Raw genomic sequence first — 25,266 nt, 5'->3', positions numbered from 1 at the left:
AAAGGTTTTAAAAGGGCATGGAGGGCAGGGAAACTTTGAGCAAAATATAGTCCAACTTTACAAGAGATTTTCCTGTCTCAATGGCGTCGAGTGTAGTACCACATCAGGAACTGTTTTTGCACTGGGAATTAAGCTGCGAAGCTTGGAAGAACAGAAGCCTCTGTATGAAAACCTGAATGCTTCTTATTCCAAAGCTTTTTTGGCACAAATTTCAATTAAACTGTTTTACATTAAGCTCTGTGTTCTTTACTGATTTTTCAGACTTCCACAATTCAGCAAAAAAGAAATGCTGAACAACCTCCTCTGACTTTCACTGGTTYGGAGACAAGAATACTTAAGAATAAATAAAGCAAATCTACACTCATAGCTTACAAACATGACTGCCCGCCAGTACTCAGGACGGTGTTATATAAACACAAAATGGAAACAGCAGAGAGGAAATTATCAAAATTGCAGTCTGTTCATACCCTAATGCAGATTTCACTTGAGCCAATGAGAAACTTGCTTTGGAGCTGAGTTCAYCTACCTGTTTGACTAAAGCATAAAGAGGAAAAAAAGTGAATTCAAACTACAAATCTGCTCTGACTTATATGTGAAGAGAGAGAAGTGTTCCAAGTACAAATAACCCAAAGATTTTTATTTAAGAATACAACATTAATAGTACAGACTGATATGGTAGGAATAAGCTAGTGCCGAAAAAYTGACAACTCAAGTCAGAAAAAAATAAATCTAGTATTAAATCAGAGGAGGGGGAAGAAAATGCAACAAAAAGGAAAAAAAAAGAAAAAGCTTGAGCCACTTGACCATTCCTTATAATGGAAGCTTTATGGAAAAATACAAGAATTATAAAATTACATGAGCTTTGCTTTGTGCACATAATACAAGAGAAATGAATTGTTAAAAAAAAAATCCAGCATGTGGTCAGTGGAGTTCAAGAGAAATGTATATTCTGAAACTCAAATCAAGTAGAAAAGAAACTAGAAGGGAAGTTTTTGAAAAATGTTTCCTTGACAAAGTTTTATTTAATGGCCAGAAAAGCACATTTCTTTATTCGCACTGTTGCTGCCTTCACTTTATTTATATACATAAAGACTACATGGTCTCCACCGTAGCTACGGATCTTACAGCAGTTTGCAGAATAGCAGCCTTTTTAACGTGCTAAGTAGAAACAGCAGGCAAGTTGACATGGCAGYGATGAGAAGAGCCAAGAGGTTCATGTGAAGACAGTATCGTTAAGTACTCCTATTAACATAAAGGGAGACAACACACAGGGCATGGATTCTGTGAGCTGGGAGCGACAGCAATGCCCAATTTATGACAGTAAGATTAATTCAAACCACCTCCCTTCTCACTCAAGGTACATAACATAAGGAACGCTCACAACAGTTTTAGAGGTGYGTATCCTGCTGACAAGAGAGGGTCAGGGTTCAGTGAAGCAATTAAGATTGCAACATAATGAATAAACCAAAGCTTTGGGCCCAAAGTGTAATTCTTAAACACTGCACCATGTACTGATTTCACTTCAAGGGCATCTCAAAGGTCAAAATTTTCCCTTATTATCCTAAGCACTATAGCACTGTGAGCAGGACAGGCACATACAGTGACTAAAAGCCTTCCAACACACCTACTACTCCGGTGTTGCTAATAAAAAAACATCTGTTCAATGCTTGAATACATTAAACTTAATTTATACTGGCAATTACTATTAATTTAAACTGCTACCTTAATTTTTGTATGGTTAGCCATCTGTATTTTACTGAACTGTATCACACATATGCATTTGTCAGCTGGTTAAAAAAACAAAGCTAAAACTAATCATCGCAATGAATATGTCAGGACTGAAACACAGCTAAAGRTAACAGTTAAATTCTGGCCAGAGAAGTCCAGCAGCTCAATCTGCAGTGATGGAACCAAGAAACCCTCATGTAGTGGTCAAGCATAAGTTATTCAGTAGGTCAGCATACCAGAACCTGCTCCCCAATTATGTGACAGGTCTTGACTTTCAGGTGTAAAATTCACTTAAAACTTACTGGACTCCACACACAAAAGAAAGACTGATGGTTTCTTTCTACCCTTTAGAGCATTAGGCCACAGCACAAGAAGTTAGGCATACCACTAACATCCCTTCTCGAGTCAGGGTTAGAAAGGGATGACAGGATACCGCCTGGGCCATAATAGGTTGTATTTTAAACACAGATGCACGGAGATAGTGGTCTGGCCTGTACATGATACACCCAACCTGCATTAATATAGAAAGGTGCTGAATTTTCAAGCAGAGGCATGCTAGGTCGTCTCCATACAAAACAGTGTGCATAGGAAATGCTGTTAGTCACTTGCTTGAGACACATGTGCTATATTCTGGGAAGAAGAAAGTGTTTCACAGTAACCCAGGAGCATTCTTACTAGAAATAATTCTACTTTGATTATGAAAGTGTTACAGTGAGATGTTAGGGCTTTCTTAAAGCCAATATTATGGGCTTCTTAAAAATAGTTATAACGGGTCCCCTCCTTGCCCCTTTACTGGTTATRTATTCTACGTCAACAGAGGAAACAGAATTCAGTAGTAACACTGAGAACCAACTGCTCGCCCTTTTGATCTCTGTAGATCTCCAAGAGCTCTATACAAAGAAATTCAAGTGTCATTATCATTAAGCATTAAATAGATCTTCGACAGAGATTCCACAGTCCTGCTGACTACTCATCACATGGACTCAGAGCTCATAGGCTTTAATCCATAGTTCGTACCACCACTGCAACAAGACAAAGGATTCCAGCTGATGAAGCAGCAGCAAGAACAAAACTCAAGGCACATTCGTATAAACATAAGCTCTTTTGTTCCTATAAAAAACGGGAAATAGAATATACAAAATAAGTGGAATTTTCTCCATTCAACCTATGTTCCTCTGTCTTCCCTGAGGCACCAGCAGAACACAAGGAAGAATCACTGCTACCATCTTTCCAAAATTTCTTGTTTGCTATCAAATAAGTTAGACTTACCAGGACAAAAGGAAAAAGAAGTCTGGCTGGATTTTTTTTTCTTTTTGCTTTGCCTGAGTTCTTCATAAAAAAATTGCATCACTATGAAATTAGCGTTTGCACACAGAAACAAGCAGCTATATACCTGCCAAATTAAATCTTAAAATAATTTTGTACTGTACAAATATACATCATTAAACATTTACAATCTGATGACAAAATTCACTGCCCTTCCAAGCAATGCAGCTAACTCAACTTTTCTGTTCAAAAGCTCAAAGTTATCAACCATCAGGTATAAATTCTCTTTGCAATTAGTGACAGGATGGGAAAAAGATCAATCTACTGATTGTAGAAGTATCAAAATAAGGGAGATCCAGGTGTATAAAACATCTTAAAATAAAGTCCTTGCTAGACAGAAATCTGGGGCTGGATTCCAAGTAATTGGCCAATACTAAACACACTGCAGTCAGTGAAAGGTCTTTCTTCGCTTAGCACTGTTTGAGTCCTTGCTCTCTGGTACTTCATCTGATGCTCTCCTGGTTCCAAAACGATAGTCTTTGTCTTTGCTCCATTTACTGCTACTGCTTTGATCTCCTCCACTCTGGGCCATTGAACCGTTTTTTGATAAAGATCTCCAGTCACTGTCTTGCTGAGCTGCATAAGATGATGTGGAAGGCAGRTCGGATTGCCCCGTTGTTTGCTGGGGCCTCTTAGAAGTTTCTTTTTTGGAAATCTGATCCCTGACAGCTGAGGATACTTCCGGGCCTTGTTGTGATGTTGTTCCCTGATCGCCTTTGGCTGACTGACTGCTGTCTTTTGAGACCTGCTCCTTCCCTTTTGCCTCTGTTCTACTAGCCAGCCTTGGGTCCCGTGGTTTCCCTTGATCAGCAGGCTGTGCTGTAGCCTCCRCTGGTGTGGAAACAGTGGCTCTCCTGGAGTCTATAGCCTGAGGCCCCTGTGGCTGCTGCAGCCCTTTGCTTCCTTGCGGCGCTGCAGGGACGGCAGCGGCAGGGAGTTCCGGTGGATTGCCGGCCTCCCGTGGATTTGTGASCTCATCCCGCCTGCTACCAGAAGAATAAGCCTGCACTGGAGGAGCTTTCTTTGTCCCTGGTTTGGTGGGGGGCTGGTAGGGGGTCGGCTTGAGCTTCAGAATCTTAGCAGCATCCTTCTTGTAGTTTTTGTCTGATGTCTTAATAATGGCACCTCTTCTCTGAGCATCCTGAATGAGCTCATTCCAGTCTTTATTTTCCTTTAAAAAAGAAAGGGGAAAAAAGACACATTCTCCATCACACAAAAGAGTTAGCAGAAGGAAATCAACATGTATGCTGGAGGATGCATATCCTCCTTCACTCAAGGTACATGAACCAATTGTCACAAGAATCATTCTTATGCTCCTTCTGGAATGAAAGGATTAAAGACTCACTTGAAAGCAAAAACAGCAACGGGTACTCTGGCTGCTGTAACTTCCAGCCACCAGCGATTACTGTTTAAACTGTTAAAACTACTTGCAAAGGCTAGAAGAGAAGTTCATAGAATACRCAGAATGCAAGTGCAACAGGAATATTGTTTCAATGCCCTCTAGTGGTGTAGCCAAACCACCCCCACTCAATATGAACGAAGTACAGTCAGACTTTAAATCTACTCTATAGCACTCCCTGCCCATTTGGTAGGCCTTTTAGTTCCCCAAATACATAGTTGTTTCAGAAACAGCTGCCTTAGAGTACAACTATCCTGAGGATCCATGTGACTACACAGATTAGCATCAAACAATCTGAAAATCAGAAAACTGTGTGTTTTGTTTGGTTTTTTTGTGTTTTTTTTTAAATCATTTTACTTTTTCAAATATCTGATGACAATTACAGTAACAGGAGCTGGAGGAACAGTAATGATCAAGCAGAAAAGCATCTTTGCCACCATCTCCTCTTACCTGTAGATAGGATTTCTGCACTCCCCATCCTCTAATTTAAAAGTACTAYGATATAATTTAATAGCTAAAAACACTAGGAAAGCCTTTAAAAAAGAAAAAACAACACACATACAACTTACTTTCCTGGAAGCAAGAAATACAGACTTTTTAAAGCTGTGAGAATCATAGTCAAGTGTCTCACCGGTCTAACTTAGCAACACACTTAAAAAGGATCCCTTTTCACATACTGGAGTAGTTTGAGGATGGTTTTCATTTGCTCACCCCTGACCTGACCTAAAAGGGTGGATCAAACAAAGGATCATTAGATGCAACACTGCACTTACCATGAGCGTTTTCAGTCGTCCGAGAATGAASAGGCTGAATTTGGCCCGGGTAATTGTAACATTCAGTCGTTGAAGACTTGCCAGAAACCTAAGTGACAAGATAAAATTAAGTTCCTAAGCTGGTTCTTCTGAGACTTAAGTCTTACAAGAAGAGGAGATAACAGTCAGTTTATCAGTGAAACGAGGATAACACAAGTAGTTAAAGAGAAGGCCGTTCATCACCCACTTCCAGATCCCACTACAGCAGCCCTGCCTTGCGTGAAGGGCTTTGGATGAAGTATGTTCCTTTCAGTGCTTCGACTCCTTGCAGGGAACTCCAGCCCTCCAGCTCTCACCACTGCTACTTCCGCTCTTAGTGCAAATCCCCTCTTAACACTGATCACTGTCTCCTTAACTGTTCCTCAAAGCCTTACTACTTCTGCCTGCACACACTCATGTGCAGAAGATATCAAACTCACTTCACCTATCAAGACTTTAAGCTTCTTTTTGACTTGAACTGAAATAGATTAATATTTGGTATGATTAATGGGAAAACTTTGTACTGAGATGCAAAATGCTGGACTAGAGTATTTACTTATTCTAAAGGTGACGGCATTTTTGCTTTTGCTTTATCATGTTTCAAGTTCTGAAAAGCATATTCCTTGCAAAACAAAGTTTTCATATTACAAATATCAGACCACATCTAGACTGTTTCTATGGGACCAAAAAACCAAGGCATTAAAATCTAAACAAATAAATGCTTAACATACTGCTTAAAGGTTGATTTCTGTTAATACTTATTTAACAAAACTCCCAACAAATCTTTGGGAGAAAAAAAGCTCTGTGAAACTAGTATCCACTATTTCTTCTCTAATGAAAGTGCTCCCAAAAAGCAGTGCAAGTTTGCAAGACAAAAGTTAGTTTGAACTGGTCCAACAACAATGCCTCCTACTACAGCCATAGTGCTGAAACCTACTTTTCAGCAATCTCATCACACCTGTAGTAAAGACTACAAAAGCCCCAGACCTATCTCAAACAGCTTGTGCAATGCAGGAAAAAAGATGGAGAGACAAGAAGCTGAGCAGGGGAGCAGATCCAACAGCACAGATATTATAACTGTTACTTAAAAAAGATGAAAGCTTTTGAACAGCTTTTAAAACTGAAGGAAGTCAAGATGCATTTTCCCAGGAAAAGGGAAAAAAAAAAAAAAAAAACCTTTAAGTATCATTTCTTGGATAGTTTTCTCCTCCCTTTTCAAGTTACATTTGGAATAAGTTTAATGCTGGACTAGCAGTCCTGGAGACTAAAATATTCTCAGCTGCAAAGAGGCAGCAATGATGCAGAATTTCCCATCACACCTCGCCAATGAAGCCTGACCTTGAAACAGACACCCAAGTCATCAGTATGTACAACTGATAAGGTAACATATTGCCAAAGCCTTATTGTATAAGCTTCAACATAGTAAGCTGTAAACTTTTCTTCCAAAAGAACAAATAGAGGTTAAATCTCATGCCAGCTAAAAGCACAGGCARGTTATAGCTGCGTTCGGTTTCTAAACACAATCATCTAGATTAAGAATTCCTCTAGAGCATCCTTGATGCTTACTGTAGAATTTCCACRGAAAAAGATGATCCTTTCCCTTCTCAAAGTAGCACAGATCTGTACAATTAACAGCCCTTTACCTAGCAATTAGAAAATCAATATCAAAGAAACTTAAGTTGTGAAATTTTGTGGGTGGAAACAAAGAATTCTGTCTGAGAACAGCCCCTTCTCAGATTAGCTTAAAAGACAACGAACTACAGAAAGCYTCATTTTCAATGCCGTTTTCTAAGCTAAAACAGTCATCTTTAYGACAGAGATTATTAATAAAGCAAATCAACCCAATTGTTGTAGTGGTTTGGGGTTAAACATCACACCTGATATCTAGTTGTTTCTGTTTCAAAAGGGAAATCCTTACATACAATTATCAAAATTGTCATCTAGAGTCAAGAGTCTGAGAGCTTCCTCATCCCTCAAAAGGCAACCACATTCATAGATGAATGAACCATCCAGCTGGTTTGAGTCACATTCCTAACACAACATATAATCATTTAGCAGTGCTTTTACAGACAGAATGTTATATTAATAGGATAGCGATAGTCACAAAAAAAAAGATTTTGTTTTAGGACAGCAGCATTCAGAAAGTTACAATACATCAAAAAGCTATATGGAGAATAACTGCTGCAACACTAACAAACAGCCAAGTCTCTAAGACCAATCCTGCCAAACAGTGATGGGCTAAAGCAATCATGCGGATTCATCAGCACACACTGCAGAAGAACACAATACTTAGCACTTCCATGTACCTTTTGTTCAAAGATCTCAAACCAGCAACATTGGCTCATGTGTTAAGATACTTTTTAATTTGTTAGCTGTAATAATTTGTTCTCTAATAACTTTTTTAGTGTTGAAGCTCAGAATATAACAACTACACCTAGAGCACCAATGTAACAGAGACTTGCAAGTCACTGAAGGCAAACATACCCAATCGACCCTTTAGAGCTGTTCGCCCGGACACACGTCACTATGATGCAGTCTTTCTCTCGCCCCTGGAACGCATCCACTGTGTCCACCTCCCCCAAGCTGTTAAGGAAAGAATTAGTAAGYCACTAAATACATTAGCTGAATTTTAGCAACACACTGAAATGGTCTAAGCACTATCCTGAATGATCAACTTCAAAGTTCAGGGGTAAGCTTCTGTTTCTGAACATGGAAAGACTCAGTTTATGAATCTAAAGCAATCTTTGTTTTTCTGAGGCCAGGATCACTGTTGAAAAGTTGTTCAGTTCCATGTGGCTTGAGAATCACTTAAGTTTATCTGCAAATCAGCTTTTTTCAGAACAGCAATGTAATCAGAGTTCATATACAAGTAACAGCTAAGATCAGAAGGTCTTGCTTGTTTTAAGAGAAAAGGCTTGGATGTCCCCTTTTCAAGATGTAAATACGTACATATTTTGACAGTCAGAAAAGTTTGAGAGGTTTTGGTCCAATTTTAAGAGGATAAAGAAAAAGGAAGTTCTGTGTGAAACCTCAAGAGTTTCTTTACCTGTTGTTCTTAAACACTCTGTCTAGTGCTTCTTGAATTCTTTTTTTCTGCGCGCTGTAAGGAGTAATTACTCCTATATGACGAAGACCAAGATCCTTCCTTTTCTCTTTAATTGTTTTAATTAACTCCATCACCAGTTTAACTTCCTGAGGATTACTAAAAGAGCTGAACAAGACAGAAAGGAAGGAAAACATTAAAGAAACACATTTGATCTCTTCCCACCTCAACGCTTCAGCCCAAGTTAAAGGGGGACTGTGAGTCAAAGCCCRTGTTTTAAGATTTTGCAGCCTCTTTCACACAGATGGTCAAAGCCCATTGAAACAGGCCTTGACAAGGGTTAGCAACAATGGAAAAGTTGGCACTGGAAACTTGGTCTACAGGTTCCCTTAAAGCTTCATAGCTTTGCTTTCCCTTAGAGACGACATGAAGGGGAGGACTGAGCCTGCCCTCTTCTGGCATCATCTCAGTATGCAGTTGTGAAAAACAAGTCACTAAGAAAGGAAGGGGTGGGGAAAATCGAGGACCAACTAYATTACAGTTAGCACAGACTGAAGGCATACACTGGCACCGAGCAGATAGTCAAACCAGGATTAAAACCAGTTACACACCAAGAAAAACACTTAACATCTGGTTTCAGTAAAACACTCTTCCAGAAAATTAAATCAAGTCTAGCAGAAAACGAAGTTCTGGCTACTTGCTGTATAAGGAGAATAAAGGAAAARGGAAGATTTCTCTGCAGGCAATTAATTACTACCATGTCTAAGATTTGGCAGAGCAGAATGCAGGACTTACTCATTGTCTCTCTCCTCATGACCATCTCCTACATCAAAAATTAGATAAGGCTGGAACGGCCATTCTGAAGAACATCTGTTCTCTTCTGTTGCTCTATAAAGAACATTGGCATCACTAGGTTAACCATAAAAAATACTAAAAAACTGATACAAGGTTATTAAACACAATCAACTTTCAGCTTTTTTTTCCAGAGTTCCTACTTTTTCATTGTTTGTTATCCGTGTAAACTGAGGTCTGGAATGGAACTCCGCGCAGTAAGGAATTTGCTCAGTCTTAAAAGTGATCTAGTTATTTCATGCATCATGGCCAGCATTAACAGGAGAAGGCATGTAAGTCTTCGCCCATTAAGCATCTTCCTCCACAACCACAAAAATTTAGATGCAAAAGAACAGCCTAATGTGAAAAAGCTTTCTTTGAAACTGCTTGTGCTCAGAAAGCAGAACACTCTGCTACTCACCTGTCAGTCTTCAGACTCCTGCCATAAATGTAATTGGATGGGAAGAGGCAGATGTCAGGGTGCATCCTGTACTGCACAGTGAGCTGCACAACTGGCAGACTTCTTAAAACATTCTGCTGCACTTGTGCTTCCAGGTGTCTGTGCAGGCGCGCCATCAAGGACCGATCATAGCCATAGTCCTGAGCTTTCTGCCAGGGGGAAGACACGAGATTTACTTCTGGGCAATCAGGTCCAAACTTAACACGAGTTTGGACTTAAACTAGACACTACTTTCTTTTAAGATTCTAAATCACTGATGAAGAGTTTGACAGCCTAACTACTTGACTTCAGTTTTCTATTCACACTTGTCTTATTATTTCAATACAGGTCACCTACATAAGTCTGAATCTTATTAGTGCAGTATTCAGTAACACATTTCCTTYCTCTGAGCTGCAACACATTAAAATTTAAACACATTAACAATAGCAGAAAAAAGATTTTGCAAATAAGATCTCCTTAAACAAATATTCAACCTCCCCACAATTTGTGCTACTGGAGAAGGAAGTCTGTTCTTCCTCCTTTATCAGATGTTTAAAATAGTTCTCCCAACTGATGGATACAAGAAAATGCTCCTAGTATGTTCATCCTTAAAATACCTTTGTAGGTGAGGAAGTCCCCCCACAAACAGTCTCCATCCCCATTCTTTAAAGGATGCAACACTGACTGAACTTCACATAACAAYACAACAGAGCAGCACTAAAGTTTTGGTGCCACAGCTTTACTTACTAGTGCATGAAATTATTTTCAAGCTATATCAGGTATTTCTATTGAGGCTCACACACACACCTACAGGCAATACTGACAAGATCTCAGCACAGCAGAGACCAAACAGCTTGAACACTTACCTGCGATTTTACAGTAGGAGGGAGCTGTCTGGGATCTCCAACAAGGACAAGTTTATTACAGCGATGAATCAGCGGAATGAGTGTTTCAACTTCACAGGACTGTCCTGCCTTTTGTATATGCAAACAAACAGGACAAAAAGTAGAAGTTGTAAGCAAAGAGGTGGAGAGAAGTATGTTACATTTTCTGCAACACAGCCAGAATAACTCTGAGATCCTTTTAAAGGCTTCTAAAGAAAGAGGGAGAAAAAAAGAAGGATCTTTTTCGTAATAAACTCTGAACAGATTTTTCAGTTAAGTGATACGCAGAGCTCTCCAAACAGATACAACCGTAACCCAAACATTTGGAAGTCTGTTACTATAGAGCCAAAGTTTAAYCATAGTTTTAAAGTAAAAATGTTTCCCATTAAAGCAATATCCAAGCAAGCAAAAAAAAAAAAAAAAAATCACATTGCTCAGGGATCTACATGGTAGGACAGGCTGGTTATCAATTAAAACATGGAGACAGGGGAATTAACCCACAATATATTACATCAGTGGCTGAACAGCCACAAGCAGCCTAAGCAAAGAACAAGGCAAACGCTAGATGTGGAATATGCTTCAGTTCTACATAGCTTTACTGACCTCATCCACAATAACGCAGCTGAATGGATCAAGTCCTTGCCGCCAAAAAGCGGATTCCAGCAGAGTCCCTCCRCTTGTGCTCAGTGTGCAGCAAATGATGTCAGACTCCAAGATGATTTCTGCCTGTACTCTCTGGGAGCACCCTTGAACCTTCAAGTACAACAGGTCACTGTGTCTCCTCTTTTCTTTTAGCTTTCTTGAAACACCTACTTTGTTCTTATAGCAATTGCTAACTGCCTGAACAATTCCAACTGCCAAACAGATCACACATAATGTGCCATCCCAGTGAAACTATCTGTTATTACAAATGCAAGTTACAAATTTGCTTGACTGAAATGTTACTCTCACCTGAATTCAGATCAATGCTGCCTAGACAAACTATTAAGTAGTATTCCTTCATCTCTACAGTTAAACAATCTAAACATAGTAACTGCGAACAAAGTTTAGTTTGCCATTGCACTCTAACTCCAAGCCTCCATGACTATGACAGTCAGCCTATATCTGTTGAATATCAACCTTTCATTATCTTTTGTATGATTTGTACTACTTGGCTTTAATTTATAGGGKTTTTTTTCTATTAGTTTTTATTTCCACTCTCAAATATATCTCTTTTCACACAAAAGAAATCCTCCAGCTACAGCTTTCCTTAAAAAACATTTAAGCACATCTTGACTCCAGTAGGATAGCACAGGGCATAAAAATGGTGAAGATGAGTCCTAGAACATGAGGACAACATGCATGTTTCTATTAACTTCTTTGCCAAATACACTACGTTTTGTTTTACATTCACCCTCATCTGCCAACTTCCTCATCCACCTTTTTTTGCGATATGCAGCCCATTCTTTACTTACTCAGTTTATGTCCTCTATCTGCTTGCTGCTTTATTTATAAATACTCCAAGCCACATCAATTCCAAACCTCCACTATTCTTAAGAGATACCAAAGTAGATAAATACATTAGCTGAGGTTTGTTAAAGAACTGCCCTGAGGATAAATTCCTACCTCCTTTAGTTGAGATGCAAGCTGTTGTCTCTCCTTTGAAAGTCTGCCAATTTCATCATCTAACATTTGATTCTGGAGGGGGGAAAAAATAAAGAGAAACTCCATTTTTTTTATATAGATAGATATAAAGAATATTTAACAATACACGTTTCCTAGAGATCTTTTTCTCCCACATCCTCAGATGTTTCCTAAACATCTAAACTTGGGTAAACTGTCTTCTAATATCAAATATGTTAAAAAAAAAAAACCACTGATCACCATTTTTATAAAAATGGTCAACATATCCAGTATTGTGTGCTGCAGCGCCTAAATTTTTAAGTTTCTGTGCAACTGGATACATGATTTACCATCAACAACCTATAGTTTGAGCACAAATGACAGATTTTTATGCAGTTGAAAAACTTCAAATGCAACAAACAGATCTCCAAATCTCAGACTGCAAAATATCTTCAGATATTTTCAGACAAATAAAGGAGAGCTTTGAAGTATACAATGGAATGAAATCATGAAGTTCTATAAGTATGGTTACACTGAATTCTAACTGATGACAGAACTAAACGAAGGCCACAGAACACTAAAGSAAAAAGGTGCCATGGTTGAGCAGCTGAGCACACAAACATACACGGACAAGAAGATTCCTGATGTAAAATATCTCGTTCCTTTTCATGGTGCTAACCAGCATTTCCACCAGTTGGAAAAGCTGGTGAAAGACATTGTTTCTGCTCAGACATGACTTTATAAGGAGTTCTTTGCTCTTTGGATTCATCTATGAATTCAAAATCACAACCAGATTAAGAATACTATCTTACTATCTCCTTCTTCTCACATCTATGCATGGCACGTTGACGAGACAGCATGTCCAGCTTTTGATCTAGAGCTTCTTTTCTCTTCTGAATACCCTGGTCACGGTTAGGGAGTTTGCGATCTACAATAAAGAAAACATACAGGAGGAATAACARCTATGTTACAGTATCTCTTCCCTCTCAGTCAAACATCTTAAATGATTTTTTGCCTTTTCCCTTTCTTCCCCTCTTTTTTTCCTCTGAGGTCTTTTACCTTGGACAGTAAAAATGACGATAATACACTTTCAGTTCCAAGTCCAGCTCTCAAATGCTGCACAGCCTAGTTTTTGAAGACATAATTCTGCACTATTTAAAGGCAATGGCTTTAATATGTATTTATTGCCACTTTAAAAAAGAAAAAGAAATTAYAAGAGACAGTCTTGCTTAAATTTTTTTCCCCACTTAGATTTTTAGATGTAAACTGATGTAAGACAGAAACAATGCTTTTAAAGCATTGGACAAAGAACAAGAAGGTGAGCAGGAGTAGTCACAGTATAGACTCACAAAGTGGAACTCATGTTTCACCAGCCTAACAGCCATCTACAATGAAATGAAAGGCYTGATGAGGGGAGAGCAGTGGACATTGCCTACCTTGTCTTCAGTAAGGTTTTCGACACCATCTCCCATAATGTCCTCATAACCAAGCTGATGAAGTACAGGCTACACRAGCAGTGAGGGGGACTGAAATCCAGCGGAACGGGGTTATGGCACAAACTTTAGTTGGAAGCCAGTAACTAGCAGTGTACCCCATGGGTCAATACTGTTCAACTTCTTCATTAATGACCTGGATGATGGGGCAGAGTATACCCTCAAGCAAAGTTTGTTAACGATACAGAACTGGGAGAACTGGCTAATACAGACGGTTGTGCGGCCATTCAGAGGGACCTCAACAGGCTGGAGAAATGGGCAGACGGGAACCTCAAAGTTCAATAAAGGGAAGCACAAAGTCCTGCCCCTAGGGAGGACTATTACATGCACCATTAAGTGCTGAAGGCTAACCTGCTAGAAAGCAGCACTGGGGGTCCTGTTCGACAAGCTGGACATAAGCCAGCAACGTGCTCTTGCAGCACAGACGACCAGTGGTGTCCTGGGCTGCAATAGGTACAGCGTTACCAGCAGGTCAAGGGAGGAGATCCCTCTACTCAGCTCTGGTGAGGYCACATCTGGAGTACTGTGTCCAACTCTGAGCTCCACAGTACAAAAGAAATACAGAGCTACTGGAGTAAGTCCAGCAAAAGGCTGCTAAGATGATTAAAAGACTGAAAGGCTGAGAGCTTGGATTGTCCAGCCTAGAGAAGAGAAGGTTTAGAGGGGATCTTAACAAGTATAAATATCTGAAGGAAGGATGTAAACAAGGTGAAGCCAGACTCTTTTCAGTGGTGCCCAGTGAYAGGATGAGATGCAACGGGCACAAACTGAAACACAAGAAGTTCCATTTGAATATAAGGAAAAGCTTTTTTACTGTGAGGGTAGCTGGACACTGGAATACGTTGCCCAGAGAGGTTGTGGAGCCTCCATCCTTGGAGATATTCAAAAGCCATCTGGACACAGTCCTGGGTAACCTGCTCTGTRTGACCTCACTTGAGCAGGGTGGTTGGACTAGTCTTGAGGTCCCTTCCAAGCCCAACCATTCTATGATTCTGTGAAAGCACTGTGTAATGTGTAACATTGCATAAAAACCTTTTGCCTGATCTTCCCTCTTTTTGAGCATGCAGCAGTCTCAAAGTGTGTATCATCATCAACCTCTTAAAGAAAACTGAAAAAAAGAGTCTGATTTTCTTGTTACTTACTCATTCTATGTTCAACTTGCTTATCCAGACTAAATCCACGTACTTCACTGCTGATTGATTTTTCTGCACCCAATCGCACTAATCTGACATCACCACAGTTTCCTGTTTATGAAAAATAACATTGTCAAAATCCTTTTGGATTGATCCACTCACCTCTTCATTCAGGTTTCAGAGAAGAAATATTTTTTTAAATTGTGAATATCAAGCAAAGCTTTTAACATTTTCTTCTCTTAGAGAGACTGCAATAATTTATTTGTATTTATACAAAGTTAGCTAYAGAAAAATTCAGAAGGAAAAAAGTGAATGGATCTGACACTGAAATTATTTTAGCGGTCTCTGTTTAATATGATCTGTGAAGCCTAATTTATTCAATACAAAAGATAAGAATCCTCTGTTCAAACCTTTACGGGGAACTTAAATAGCAGTGAACAGATATTAACACGAAGGTGAAAGGTTCAATACCTACATAAAGACCACATGTAATTTATTTGTAAAGATGAAAATACACTTTTTTTTTTTTTTTGGAAAAACAACAGTATGAGGATGAACCAGTAACATTCAGCAAAAGAAAACATCTTTTGCTTAGAGTAACAAACAAGTGTCATACCTAATAAGCTGTTCCAGTTTCTCCTCCAGGATTTATCTACTTAATACAAGAAAAAAAAAAAATCTTTCAAATAAGCCATACCCAAAGGATCCTGTCTGTTTTGGCATTTTTCCTTAAATTCAACGATGATCTTTTTCATGAGTTCATCAACAGCAGCATTGGATGGTGCACAGACTAGAAAACGGTTTGACTTGATCTTGGAATTTGGTTTTTGAGTTCTTTTCTCATTCCTAGTGTTCTGTAGATTAATTAACAATAAATCAAAACAGGCTCTTTAGATTTTTTTTTGGTACTTTAAAAGCCAGACTGTACACTTCTATTAATCAGCATGCAGTGTAAGAAGACTGTTGTACTTGAACATCTCTTAAGGTATAGTATGCCTTACACTTAGTAAGGGGGCAAGTCAAATGTATGAACACTACTTTCACAAATTCCCTTTGACAACAATGATATACCTGACGGATCCCTCAGATGCTAATGCAGAAAAAAAATGGATGGAATAGGTAATGTTCTTTAATATATCAAAATACGAAGGTATTTTTGAGACTAATGTTTACATTACCTACATGTATGTTCAGCAGAAGCTTTCTCAATTTTACTAAGCTCTGTAAARTAAGTGTTTTCCAAGATGTACAAGAATTATTCCTGTAGTTACAGCCTACACAATACAGGTTTAAAAGAAATCCAGCTTAATGAGTTGTAGCCCTAGTAACACACTGATTTATTTCAAGATATCATCAATTCCATTGCAGTGATCTTCTTGGGAAAGCAAACAGCAGTACATAATGAATGCACCGCATTCACCTACCTCTCTCAAAACACGAGACAGAAATCCAACAATAGTTTTTGATTTCCCTGTTCCAGGTGGTCCATGTATAAGGCAGATCTTGGGAAGTCCTGGATGCTGTTTTACAATGGCATAAGCAGTATCGATGGCTCTCTTTTGATCTTCATTGTATTCTTTCATATGAGCCTAAAGGGATGATTAAAGCTTCCATGCTCATTATTATATATTTTCAGAACCTCGCCCGCCCCTTCGCACAAGCCTAAAAAAGCCTTATACCTTACAGAGGTCATGGAAGCTTTTGCCTTTAGCTTTGCTCTAGGCACACCCAATCCTGATTTAAAGGCTGCAGTGCAGACTGTTTACTCTCCACACCTTTAGTTTGCATTACCTTTTCATTACTATTCCTTGTTTCCTGAACTGTCTCCCACCCCTCCTCCCCCGTTTCCTCTCCAGCAAAGAAAAAATAAACTGATAGCTCTTTAAGATGCACTGTTAATATCTGTGTCAACAAATCAGAAGTACCTGAGCAAAATCAGCTTCCTGTCTACACACCCAATCCACCAACTCTGAAAAGCAGACTGACTCAGCGCCTTTGAAACTTGTGTATTTGCACTTCGTCATCTCTCAAACACCAGCATGACCACTACTCTTGCAAAAGTGACAAGATATGAATGCCCACTTGTCATCCCTCACCAGCAGTTCTCTTCACCACAGGACTTACAGCATTTTCTGAAGTTACGTGCAAATCTCTGGGACAGAAATCATTGTAACTTGGGTTTATGATGGGTTTAGCCAGGGGACTCCTGCTCAGTAGCAGCAGACCTTTGAATGTTCGTTGCGTGGTTACTAGAGAGCCAACCACCACRCATTTCACTTGCTTATTTATGAAGAATGACAAATTGCCTCGCGTTTGCACAGAGAGATGACAGACAGGGTGCTGCTTATTTTGTCCTATTAAAAAGAAAAAACCCACAACATTAGAATTATTAATTGAAAGAATATTCAAATCACTAGTTAAAAGATACTTGAACAGTTCAATCAAAGAACCTACCAGAACCAGATGCTGCCTCATATTATGAGGTCAGCAACTAATTCTTGCCAAAAAAAAAAATTGCTCTGTAAAAAGGCTATGATAGACTAGTCATATAATAAAGCCATACTATCACTGTTTTAATCAAGCAACATTAACCTTGGTACTTGGCAATTCTAGTACTTCACAGCCCCAGTTCTAGAAGATACTGARCATTTTATTCAGTGAAGTCATGAAGCTGATTGCACTCCTTACTTTCCAGTAGTACCTTCCTAAAGATATATGCACAGCATTTTCATAACTATTTTACACCTTTACACAAAGTTTTACCATCTCTGTTACAAGAAGTCTYTAGAAAAATGCATGAAAAATCAAATCTACAACTTCAGTTAGTAACATTTTATAGTACTTCTGGCAAGGAATAGAAAAAAAGCAATTCGTTTCCTCTTAGGTAACAATTATAACAAGTATCAGCCCAGTACAAAGCAGCAATTGAGGGTAATCAAAGGGAACTGTATTTTTATCTCAAATCCATTTACTTACTAGCTGAACTGCCAGATGCACGGGAAAATCGTGTCACAAGACCCACGTGCTTCACCACCTCATTTTCCTCRTTGAAGGTGTTGTTTCTCTCTTGGATTACCAAAAAGATTAAATCATCCTCTTTTGGATGAAGCTGCTTTGCCAAATCACTTTCTCGAATATGAGCTACCCAAAGAAAAGTTTAAGAATTAGAACAATAAAAAGAATATGGGCACAACTGCTTTCTGACTAGAGAAATATTATGATTAATATATTGCACACACTGCAGAAATACCTATCGGCTAAGTTTTAAAGCTATAAAGCTATAGCAAAAGAAAATGAACAGTTGTAATCCATTCCACATTCTTCAGCCTGAACACAGATCTATTCAAAAAACAGACTAGGTCAAGAACTATTTTATTTACAAAAAGAAGTTGAAGCAAAAATCCCAGAGGAGTGAGATGGAAAGTATTCCAACCCCAAGCAATRTATTTCTTGTACTGAAATGCACTTTTACTATGAGCATTCTGTAAAACAATAAATTCGTGATTCTTCTGTACTTAAAGCAAATAAAAACCCTTGCAGATTTGATTAAGCAGTCACAAAACTGAAAGAAGGCAAGTGGAAACAAGCTGAGGCCCTTCACAGTTGTGCTGATGGTAGACGTGAACTGGAGACAGCATCACTCAGATTTGTACTGCAACTCCTCTCCAATTTCAAGACTCAGCACACCACATTTATTGTTGAAGAACAGTGGCACCAAAACGCATGATATCAGTTGGAAGTTGGTAGGTAATAAAGAAGATAAAAACCACCTAGCAAATCTATGCCTGTATTTTGAAAGCAGAAACAAACAGTAGAGGGAAAAACAGGCTGTGTCATTACCTTTCTAAGGTTATTTAAAAAAAAAAAAACACACAAAAACAAAACACACACAAAAACAAAACCATCCACTTACCTATAAAATCTGCTCTATTCAAGTCAGCACAGAAGTTCTGCAAGTGGAAGTAGTAACTCCTCTCTCTCGTTCTCTGGCTTTCTAACCAGTCTTGCACCAGCTACAAGTTGGAAAGCAGAAGCTAAATAAAGCACTCTAAAGGGTTTTCTTTTTCTTTCCCCTCTCAGAAGAGCTTATCATAACTCACAAACAGCAAAAGTGACTAGGCAGAAATGAAAACTAATGGACAAGACATTGAAAAGTCTTACTCATTTCCTTCTTTATATGTATACACATATATACACGCACATACACACACATGTATATACATGCACATACACACACACACAAAGGACAAGCACTGTTCCATTTTGAATGCAACTTTCCCACAAAGTTCTTCAAAACAAACATTTTTTCCCCCTTTTCACTCTTGCTTTAAAATACCAGCAACATTCTTTTTACCTTATTTCTACTGGAAAAGTGATGAGATGACAGAACTTAAAAGCATACAGCCTTTAACTGAGGGAATACTGAGGCCTCTCCCAGAATAAACTATTAAAGAGAAACAGTTTGAAACAACACCTCTAAGATCAACCAGTTTTCTCACATAAATTCTCAGCATAAAACAAAACACTACATTCTTAACTCCCTTTTACAGAGGCTGTTGTAGAAAGATCTCAACTTCTAAGACATGAAGATTTCTGTTTGAGGCTTTATACACTATGAAGAAAGAAGAATGGCATCCTGTTTTCCTCCTTCTGCAAGTTATTGTGGACATGCAACAAAAAAGTTACCCTTCACTTCAGTGAAACACTAACAGTCCCCAATCTTAAATATATTATCTGTCTAGACTATTTGCCCCAAATCATTCTTCTACTCAGATATGCAGAACTAATCAAGATTTTTCTAAAAATTAAGAACAGAACATTTTCAGAAGTTAAACAGAGAACATAAAGCAATCTTTAAACCCTAAAATTGACTAAGTGTTGAAGGAAAGCAAACCAAAGGCAGATAGGTACTTACTGTTTCAAAGGCATTTAGCATCATCAAGGGGAAAAACGTATTAAAATAGTCATTGTATCCCTGAAATTTGATGGGAACAGAGGCTACAACTGATTGCAGTAGACTATCCGGAGGTCCATACTGGCTGCAGTTTACAAACATTTCGTATGTCCACTTCAGGACTTCTTTAACAAAAATACTATGATCATGCTGCTGAGCCCCAAGAAAGGAAGAATAATATTCTTCTCTGACAGATCTTCTGGAAATATTCGAAGCATTGTTGATCTGTGTATTTTGCGGTCGTAGAACGTTACTGGAAACGCAGGGCTGAGGCACATTACTGAAACTTGGGGTCTTGCTTATTTGATTTCCTGCTGGTACAGCCTTTGCACTTGGTGGTCTGAACACCACAGCTTTCATTGAGTTTATTTTGCTTTTTGAAGATGGTGGTAGTTTTCTAACATCTTCAAGATCCTTAGTGAAGGCTGCATTCCGTGAAGAACTTACTGAGCTGAAAATTTTGGTAGTGGAAGGCTTTCTTGTTTTAGAAGGCGGCAGCAAAGGCTTGGCAAACACATGATCCGTTTCTGAATTGGYAGTTGAATGCTTACTACAGTACTCACCTATTTTTTCCACTTTTGCCACACAGTCTTTGTACTTACATTTCACAATACTCAAAAGTTTGTCCTGCGGAAGATTTTCAGCAGCATCTATTGCCATTTCCACTGGTTTATTAGGTATAGTAATTTCTCCATCATTTTCTTCTTGCGAACATAATTCCATATCCACAGGATCTAACTGAGTTAGAAATAAATCATCGTCATCTTCACTGTTTTCATTTGATTTACACTCCTTTTCTTTCAAAGTTGTCTTCTCAAGCTTAGACTGGACAATACAAYCTCTTTCTGAAGGTTTATCTTTATCATCTTCGGTAGCTACAAGAGAAAAGAAATCCGAATCCATAGGTACTGGAGGAACCATCATACTACTTTCTTTCTTTTTTCTGTTTGAGTCTGAAAAAACAGGTATTTCAGAGAGGTGTGTGGTTTGCATACCCTCCTTCTCCATAGATACATCTTTGATTTGTTTTCTCTCACTGGCTGAGGTCTGCTCCGTTTTCCTTCCCCCTTGGTTTTCAACAACTCCTTCAACAGATGTCAAGCCAAAACTTTTAGGCTTTTGTTTCACACATTTTGAATCCACTTTGCTAACCTTTGTCCTCCTACTGTCAGAACTTCCTGCAAGATTTCTTCCTCTGACACGTTGTTGCCTTAAAATCTGAAACTCTTGGTAGACWAGCATTTTTTTATTATGTTTTACTGACAAAGTCTGAGGATTAATTAATTTAGTCTTCGGTTTCTGTGCAGTTCCAACTTTCCCAGCAGCTTTACCATAGCTACGCAATCGAGCGAGGCTGTCTAAAGAACGCTGAGACAATTCAAATGCTTTGCGAGGTGCCTTCTTCAGGCCAAGCTTTTCTGCAGTTGATGTTGGTGCAGGACACTGCCGAACTTTCTTTGGAGGAACCACAGCAGGTGTTGACCTCCCAGGTTGAGAGTTTTTTGAGGAATTTTGAGATAGTTTTTTACTTTGTAAAGTTTTAAGAAGAGTTCTTTTAGGACTTCCTTGAGTAGTTCTTACCACCTTAGAATTTGCTGAATTCTTCTGGGGGCTCACACTATTTTTTTTTATAGCCAACTTCGCAGCTAATGACATGTTAGATGTAGATGCTCTGGGTTCAGTCAATTCTGTGTTGCGGATGAAGTCTTTAGCAACAGCACTTTTGTCTGCAGAATTCTCCAGCTGATCAACCTTGTTTCCTTTATCTATAGATTCTTGTAAGGTTGAACTAGATACTWCTTCTGCATTACCACCTTCCTTCTGATGAGAGAGATTATCCATCTGCTTTTCTATCACATTTGCTTCTTTTTCAATGGTATCATCACTTACATAATCTGTATCATAGCCCCATTCATTTGTGTAATCCTTCAACATGTTATCTGAGTCACTGCTACCAATTGATGTTGAAACACGGTCTTGTTTATATTCTTGAGTTTTTTCCATACTGTACATCTGAGTATCTTGCCAAACTGAGAAGACCTCATCTTCTGTTTCAAACTCAAAGTACTGAGACCCACATTCTTCATGAGACAAGGGAGAGCTAGGCATCTTCAATTCTTTTTTGATTTCACTATTAGAAACGCAGCTGGATGTTAAAGGCTCTTTTTCTGGACACTCATCTTCATTTGGGTTTTTTGTTTGCTCTTTAAGAAGCACACTTTTTTCTTCATCAGAGGAGTCTGAAATGATAATGACTTGATTGTCAGGGCACTCGTTACTCTGGACATTATTAGATGATCTTACAGCACCTTTCACTTTCCTTTTAATGTCACATATATTATGATATACTGAGCTTTCTTGGCTTGAATCAATGGAAAAATTGACACTTTTGGCATATGCAGCTAAAGATAACCTACTGAGGTCTCTATCAACCTCAAAGTCTGTTAAATTGCTATCTCCAGAAACCACCTTCACAAAATCCTCACCACTTTTTTCCACTGAATTGTCTTTTTTCTTGAAATACTTGGAAAATTCTAACAACCTGTCACTTGATTCACACTTCACTGAGAGTGGACTGTTCCAAAGAGCAGTGTTGGATACATCCCCCTTATCTTCAGGGCTAGATGGAACATGACCATTTGCTGAAGTTTTATCTATACAGAACGTTCTCAAAACTTGACCTTTACGGTCATCTTCAATTAAGTTGTCTAAATTAGGTTGTTCCTGGTCTGAAGTTTGCATGTTAAGGTCTTTCCTAAACACAGACTTCAACAATGAACTTGATCTTTCTTCACTGGGTCCTTTTTTCATCAAATTGTTGCTAATCCCTGAAAGTGAAAAACRGTCATCTTCATATTTTTGCAAATCAGGTTCATTTTTAGAGGAGTGAGAGCAATCTTGTAGTGTCTCTTTTAACTCCTGTTTAATGGAGACTGATCTGTACTGAAAAGTATTATTCATGCTTTTCTCCTGCTTGCTTTCAAAGCTCCTTGAAGTCTGAGAATTAACAGAGATTTCATTTCCACACGCAGTATTCACTCCTTGGTGTCCGTAGCAATCTTTGCTTGTACATGTGCTGTCAGTGCAGAGCTGAGGTTGGTCTGCTTCAGCTTTTGAAGCACTTGCTGCCATACAACTGTTTTGCAAGTTGGGTGGCTTCACCAGCTGCGATAGTTTTGAGGTCCAGTCAGTTTTCTGCACCTTCTGTTTCAGATTCGTGAGTCTATCTGCATCTATTTTAAATTTTGATGAGGAATTAGGAGATATGTTGCTTTCCCTCCCATCTGAGCTATGAACATGTTCTGGAAAACCAATGCAAGTCTGAGTAACCAGATGCTTTGGTGTTATGGGCTCTGTTACACATTTATTTTCCAATTCTTCACTTCTTTTAAAATCAGAGCACTGAAAATTTGGATTAAAGAACCAGTTATCCTTATCGGAGGTCCCTGACACAAGATGATTGTCTCTATTTTTCTCAACTTCCCCAAATATTTTTGTTGTCAAGGAGTTCTGCAGACATTCATATTCCTGAGCTGCCTTATCATCAGGTTCCTTTTTAACATACACATCCACAAGATGCCTTTCAGTGAAAGATCTTGAAGTTTTATAAGCATCTCTGCATTCTTCTTCCCAGGCATCATTTCTTCCCGAGAAAAGGTTCTCCTGACAACCTCCATCTCTGACTCCCTTTGATATAAAAGGCAGCGGCAAGCAAAGGTCCTCTCTGCCATGTACAGTCATTTTACATTCATCACTGAGCATCCTCTTCTCTTGTTTTATAGAAAGGGTACACAAAGTTGTAGAGTTTGCATTGTTTTCTGTGGGCACAGAAGTATTCATTGCTCTGCCCTTTATACTTCTTATAACCTGCTTTAAACACATTTGTAATTCCTGGGTTTCCTGGATGCTCAGCTGCCAGCCTAAGGACAAATTTCCACGCAGAAGGAGATTGAGTTTGTCTAGGTATTGCTTGCAGAGAGCATGCTGCCCAATTTGATAACCTTCTTTAAGAAGGCTACGTATCAACTGCACACAGGCATGTTGCACAGAGTTAGAAGCCTGCGAAGACAATGCTGATGAACCTCTCTGATAGCTTCCAGAAGCTTTTTCAGTGCACCGCGTAAATGCTATGGCTGGCAGCTTAGCGCACCTCACCACTGCTTCCACCCATTCTTGCGAGCTAACCCATAGCAAATGCAGGCATTTTTTATTTCTATGGAGTTCAACAATCGACACTAAGATCAGGACAAAAAATTCAGAAACTTTGTCACACTGCTGGAYTTTTGCATTAAGAATACCCCTGATTTCTGAGCAGAGGTAGTGAATAACCTCAACTATATATGCCACACCCAAGTCCTTGAGGTCCATAAGTGACTGAACAAAAGGGATGAACCACAGAAATGTGCTATGATGGACACGCATATCTCTGCCAATATCAGACTGAAGCACGTTAGCCAGCGTTTGCATATCTTCATACATGTTGGGGCAATAGTCTGGACAAATGGCTGTTTTCCACCCAGTATCCTGAAAAATAAATTCACCATATATCATCCTCATTATTCACATCTGCAGAGTTTGATCTGCTAGTGTTTTCTAGTCATAAATGTTACTTTATTTCAAATACATAACAAATATATAACAAAGATCAAACTCCACACAAACAAAACATACTTCCTAAAGARGAACCTACAAAATAAAGTTGAGTACTGTTTCCTTTAAAAGTTATTTAAAAACCTTCCAAAAATTGCTAAGCTGACATAATTGAGCCTCAGATATTTAAACATGCTACATCAGAAACATTTAAGAGACATTATGTAAAAACAGAGTGTTCCAACATTAAGAACAGAACATGCTCACAAATGTTTCCTCTGTTTTAAATCAATTAATGGTATTACAAGCTGTGACTATTCTGAAGCAGGCACTAACATTTAGAAGTACATCATTTTATGCTTTGTTACTCCTCATTCAATAAATTAGTTTTAAATATCAAGCAACAACTGGATTTTTTTTAAAAAAGATTGAATTCAGAGTTCTTTGAGGTATGAACCTTTGTTTCAATTTTGCTACCAATTTTGGTGCTCTAATACTGTACCTGCCAAGTTCACAAAAACATTTTTTCCTCTTGCAGTCTGAAAGCACCATGCATACAACATTCAAATCGCAACAATGACTATACTGGCTGCTGTTTACTAAAGGCATACAATAATTACATATACTACTTATATATCTTATTTACATTTACAGCATTTAAAATGTTACTTGTAGAAACAGAAGAGCTTCCTTTCCATATTTTACATACGATTTAATTTAGGTTTCATTTGATGATCAGTTCAAAAAGCAAGAAAAATATTTTCAAATACCTTTTGAGGCTTTTCTGTATTGTAATYATACACAATCTGACTGCAAGTAACCATTTCATCATCACAGTCTGACTCTGGTTCGGATTTGGTCCTAGAATGAAAAATGTAAGTCATTATAGACTTCACACAAATTATTCAAATGATAAGAAAGCTGACTAGGAAAGGCAGATTTCATTTTTCAAATACTGACCCTGTGACAATTAGAGGCTGTCAGTAATAAAAACAACCACACCTAGGAAAATATAGTATACAGAAAAATGTGCAAGCTTGTTCTATCCTGCTT

The 25,266-nt window shown here is 38.5% G+C and overlaps 1 protein-coding gene across 1 annotated transcript in view; it reads right to left on the bottom strand.

Annotated features, from left to right (window-relative positions):
- Positions 1-806: 806 nt before the first annotated feature.
- Positions 807-25,266, bottom strand: part of SETX (senataxin) — a 34,048-nt gene continuing 9,588 nt past the window's right edge. Inside the window, exons 9-26 of the mRNA XM_085325386.1 lie at positions 24,984-25,074; positions 19,585-24,147; positions 18,583-18,682; positions 17,646-17,810; positions 16,794-17,023; positions 16,094-16,258; positions 15,367-15,523; positions 14,679-14,780; positions 12,856-12,971; positions 12,047-12,118; positions 11,045-11,194; positions 10,424-10,531; positions 9,540-9,727; positions 9,083-9,175; positions 8,291-8,455; positions 7,729-7,827; positions 5,227-5,314; positions 807-4,225 (exon numbers count right to left, since the gene is read on the bottom strand). Of these exons, the coding sequence (XP_085181512.1) occupies positions 3,443-4,225; positions 5,227-5,314; positions 7,729-7,827; positions 8,291-8,455; positions 9,083-9,175; positions 9,540-9,727; positions 10,424-10,531; positions 11,045-11,194; positions 12,047-12,118; positions 12,856-12,971; positions 14,679-14,780; positions 15,367-15,523; positions 16,094-16,258; positions 16,794-17,023; positions 17,646-17,810; positions 18,583-18,682; positions 19,585-24,147; positions 24,984-25,074 (7,435 nt within the window). The 3' untranslated portion in view covers positions 807-3,442. The remainder of the gene's footprint in view (positions 4,226-5,226; positions 5,315-7,728; positions 7,828-8,290; positions 8,456-9,082; positions 9,176-9,539; positions 9,728-10,423; positions 10,532-11,044; positions 11,195-12,046; positions 12,119-12,855; positions 12,972-14,678; positions 14,781-15,366; positions 15,524-16,093; positions 16,259-16,793; positions 17,024-17,645; positions 17,811-18,582; positions 18,683-19,584; positions 24,148-24,983; positions 25,075-25,266) is intronic.

The sequence above is a fragment of the Rhea americana genome, unplaced genomic scaffold (assembly GCF_003343005.1).
Source record: "Rhea americana isolate MKP2758 unplaced genomic scaffold, rheAme1 scaffold_97, whole genome shotgun sequence".
NCBI lineage: Eukaryota > Metazoa > Chordata > Aves > Rheiformes > Rheidae > Rhea > Rhea americana.
Note: the sequence above shows the minus strand (reverse complement) of the source record. Positions and strands in the feature narration are given on the sequence as shown.